The following is a 4,019-nucleotide window of genomic DNA, read 5'->3' on the forward strand; positions in this document are numbered from 1 at the left end:
GGGTAGGCAGATAGGCGGGGGTCCCCGAAAAGAAGATCTCGTCCGTCTATCTTTCTGCTCCCAGGCAGATCTTGCCCCGGGAAAGGGTGGGAAAGGAGGAGGGAGGGGATGCCTAGGATGAGGAAGGGGGAGAAAGCTGAGAGACAGAAAAATCAGGACTCCGTCCTCCCTCCCACAGGCCCTCGGGGGCCCAAAATGTGTGCAAATGGGCTTGGGGCGGGGGAGGATTTGAATCTGACGGGGTGAGCCCCAAAAAAGGGTTTCCTCCCTTTCCCCCCTCCCCTTGGAGACTTTTCCCAATAAGAGCAGAGCCTGCTTAGAAAGAGCGTTCCCTCGGGCCCCGGCAGCTGTAGGAAGAGGTTAGACTTGGTGGCAGGATGGGATGGGATGGTAGAGTGGGGAGGGGGGTCCTGCTCCCGCCCCCTCATTTGCCATTAAAGGGTTAAGTAGCCGAGAGAGGGAGGAGCCAGAGGAAGGGGAAGCGGGGGGTGGGGTGCGGGGTAGGGAAGAGCTTCCCTGCTGTCCTCACTCTCCCAGGGCTAGCGGCCGGGGCAGACGGAGCCCAGGACCCGGCTGCCCTGCTTGGGGTGGGGGTGGGGACCCGAGCAGCGGGGCCGCCGCCGCCTGTCCCGTTTCATCCTGTCCGCTCCTGTGTCCTGTACGTCGGGGCTGATGGCTCCCCCTGAGCCGCGGAGTCCGGGGGGCGCAGGGTAGAGCCCCGCGGACAGCTCAGAAACCCCCCCAGTCGAGGGGTCCGGAGTCCAGTCCCACCCTTCGCCCCAAGCCGTAGACCCCGAAGGGGACGAGGGAGCGCGTGGGAGCCCCCCCCCCACTGCTCCCCACCCTGCCCCGCCCCGTCCCCCTCCCCCAGCTCCGAGACAAGATGCTCGCCTGGCTCCGGCGCCTGCTGCAAGGTAAGGATCCCCTGCTCGGACGGGGCCGGGGGAAAAGGACACCCCCGGGAACCGGGCTGTGGGGGAGGGAAGAAGAGGAAGGGCAGAAGGGTAAGGGGGTCAGAGGAGGACGGCAGGGATGGGGAAAGCCGAGGGGGAACAAACGGAGGAGGGGGCCGGTGAAGCCCAAGGGAAGGTGGGGTGAGCTCCCGCGTGGCAGGTGACCCCCGAGCTCGCTCCAGGAGCCGAGAGGGCACGGAGATGTGAACGAGGCACGAGCCGGCACCGCCTCGGCTCCGAGGGCCGCCCCGCCGGGTTTGGGGGCTGGGCCGGCCGGCCGCCCCGCGGCGGGGGAGCTGAGCCCGCAGAGGCGAGCGGGCGGGGAGCTAGCTCGTGACCGGGGAGCCGGGGCAGGCGGGCGGGGACTGCCGGGTCCACAGCCTGGCCGGGCTGAGGGAGGCAAGAGCGGGCTCTGCCGTCCTGGCTTCGCCTGCTGCGGGGTGGGGGCAGTGCAGAGTGGGGGGGCTCCGAGCACTCCTCCGACCGGGAAAACGCCGACTCAGCAACTCCAGGGCGGCGGGCGTGGAGCCGTCCTCCCGGCTCCGCACCTTCATCACCTGGGAGGGATGGGCTGGAGGGCAGGGGTTCCGAGGAACGGATGAGAACTGGCAAGAAGCAACGGGGCAGCTAGACCCGAAAGAGAGCTACTGAGAGGGTATTGGGGGGGGAGGGGGACAGCGGGCCGGGGGATCTCGGGGACAGGGACGAAAAAGGAGTCGTAGGGACCGAGGAGACAGCGAGCACGGACTCACGAGACTGGACAGTATTCAAGAGCACAGACACGGGGGCCATCACATAGAGCCCCTGGGGCAAAGGGACAGAGCCCAGAGAGGAGGGAGCTTAGGTAAGGAGGCTGACACGTAGGGATTAGGCTTGGGGCAGAGGGGTCAAGTGATGTCCGGAGGCTGAGACGAGTGCAGGGACAATGGGCAGGAGGCGATGGGAGGCAGGGGCCGGGAAGTCAAAGAGAGTCTGAGAGAAAATAAATAAATAACCAGATAAATAAATAAACGAGTCAGCCTTTAAAGCAGGTGAGTGCAATTTCATGGCAGATTTGGGAAGGTTTCCCCTTCCCTGCTTCACAGGTGAGGCAAACTCTGGTGCACCCTAAAAGCTATCCTGTTACTATCTGCTTCTGCATCTTCCTCATCACAGGATCTGGGGAGCCCAGGAAGTAGCTAGGCCCAGGGTCCTGGGAGTGGGCCGGCTGGACCCCGACAGCAGGATAGGGCGGTGGAGCCCAGAGCTGGGCAGGAGCACTGGTGGATGGAGCCCTGGTGGATGAAGCGCTGCCATTTTTATCCCCAGCCCCTCATCAGATTAGGCGCTATCTGGGATTTGGGGTGGCTGCTTATTTGGGGGTATTCTATTCTGGCAGAGTGAGAAACTGTTTGCGGTGACTCTGAACCTCACCACCCGCACCAGCGTCACTGCCTTCCTGGGTCGATGCGTCAGCGCCACCACCTCCACCTCCGTCCCCACTCCTCTCCCACCTCCTTTGCCCCCTCAGCATCTGCCTGCCAGCAGCCCGTGCCCTTAACCCCCTGCCTCTCCCTGAAAACTGGGCCTTCGGTGCATCTTCAGCAGCCAACATTGAGCTACTCCATCAGGACCCCATGCTCTTCACTTCTAGATTTAGGATCTGAATGGAAATCCTCTTCAGCATTTTTCCTCTGGCTCCTTTTCTGGAGTCACTAGTTAACTTCTCTCCTTTTTCCCCCTCAACATCTCTGGCTTTCTTTCTACCATATTTGAAATTTAGCTCTTCTAGCCAAGGTCCTTTCCTCGCCTCCATGATCCCACATCCGGTGGTTCTGGAATCTATCAAGCTCAAGGTGGGATCTGAACTGTAGGATTTTCTCAGTCTCTTCCCTGCCTCCAATTCTTAAGAGTTTGAGATCCATCTGAGATATGTGTTCCTTGTGATGGCCGTGTTCCTTATACCTCTACTTCCTGGGATCTTCCAGCCCCCTCCATGATCTATTGAGCATTTGTGATCTAGGTTTCCCTTGCTAGATGAATCATGAGCTCACAGATTTAAAGCCGAAAGAGTCTTTAGAAGCCATTGAGTTAAACTGTCTTACTTTACAGATGAAGAAACTAAGGCACAATGAACTCCCAGGATCACACAGCTAGTAAGCATCTGTGCTAACACTTGAACCTGTCTTCTTGACTCCAATTCTGTTGTACTGCCCATGGTCACAAAGTCTCTCTTCCACCAAGGGCACACCTGCCATTCTCATAGTCTCCCAGAGGGGAGGCTATGGATTCCCAAACTGGCCATCCCGTACCAGACCCGGAGCCTCCTGTCTGGCTGTTGGAGCCCAGAGAGATACAAAATCAAAGAAATGCCCAGAATCTTGGCCCCTTCCTTCTGCCTCAGCTCAGACAGCTCAGCTCAGCGTGGTAACTTGCGTTGCCCCCTCTTCCCCCTCATCCATGGTAGAGCCCAAGTTCTGCACCCCCCCCCTTGTCTCCATGGGCATCGTTCATCCCAGTTCAGGGCTGGTCTGTCTCCATTGAAAGGACCAGAAATAGATCATAGTACTTAATGCAGGAAGAAACCTGACTGAGCAACCACTTCAGTCTCTTCATTTTACAGATGAGGAAGCTGAGGCCTGTGGAGTAGGTTCTAATTGGTCCAATGTCCCACAATTATTGAACTCAGACATGAGTCAAGGCATCCTGACTTGGAGCCCTAGGTTTTTACTCCCCCATTCAGGCTTCCTCTTGGTTCTCATCCTTATTCTCTTCTCTATCTAATAATCACTCCCTTAATCCCTAATCCCTCTCCCTCCCCCCAGAATGGGGACATAAAAAGGAGGGATGAGGTGTCTGAGGGACTGTGGAAGGGCTTTTCCTGGCCGTGAAAAGACGAAGAGGGCTAACCTATCACACACCATGCTTCTTGCAGTCTCGTGTTCAGGATTCTCCATGACACTAAAGCAATGACAGAATTATCTTAGTGGTCCTTTGAGAGAGGAGCTGAGAGGGGAAGGAGAAGGGGTGAGGGAGTTGGAGGGAGCAGGAGGGGAGAGGAGAAAAAAGAGAAAGAAGGAGGAAAGA

General features: G+C 58.4%; 1 protein-coding gene across 1 annotated transcript in view; it reads left to right on the forward strand.

Moving 5' to 3' along the window:
- The first annotated feature begins 508 nt into the window (after positions 1-508).
- RTN4RL2 (reticulon 4 receptor like 2) overlaps positions 509-4,019 on the forward strand; it is an 18,316-nt gene continuing 14,805 nt past the window's right edge. Inside the window, exon 1 of the mRNA XM_051964622.1 lies at positions 509-914. Coding sequence (XP_051820582.1) covers positions 884-914 — 31 coding nt within the window. The 5' untranslated portion in view covers positions 509-883. The remainder of the gene's footprint in view (positions 915-4,019) is intronic.

This window comes from Antechinus flavipes, chromosome 6 (assembly GCF_016432865.1).
Source record: "Antechinus flavipes isolate AdamAnt ecotype Samford, QLD, Australia chromosome 6, AdamAnt_v2, whole genome shotgun sequence".
In the NCBI taxonomy this organism is placed as follows: domain Eukaryota; kingdom Metazoa; phylum Chordata; class Mammalia; order Dasyuromorphia; family Dasyuridae; genus Antechinus; species Antechinus flavipes.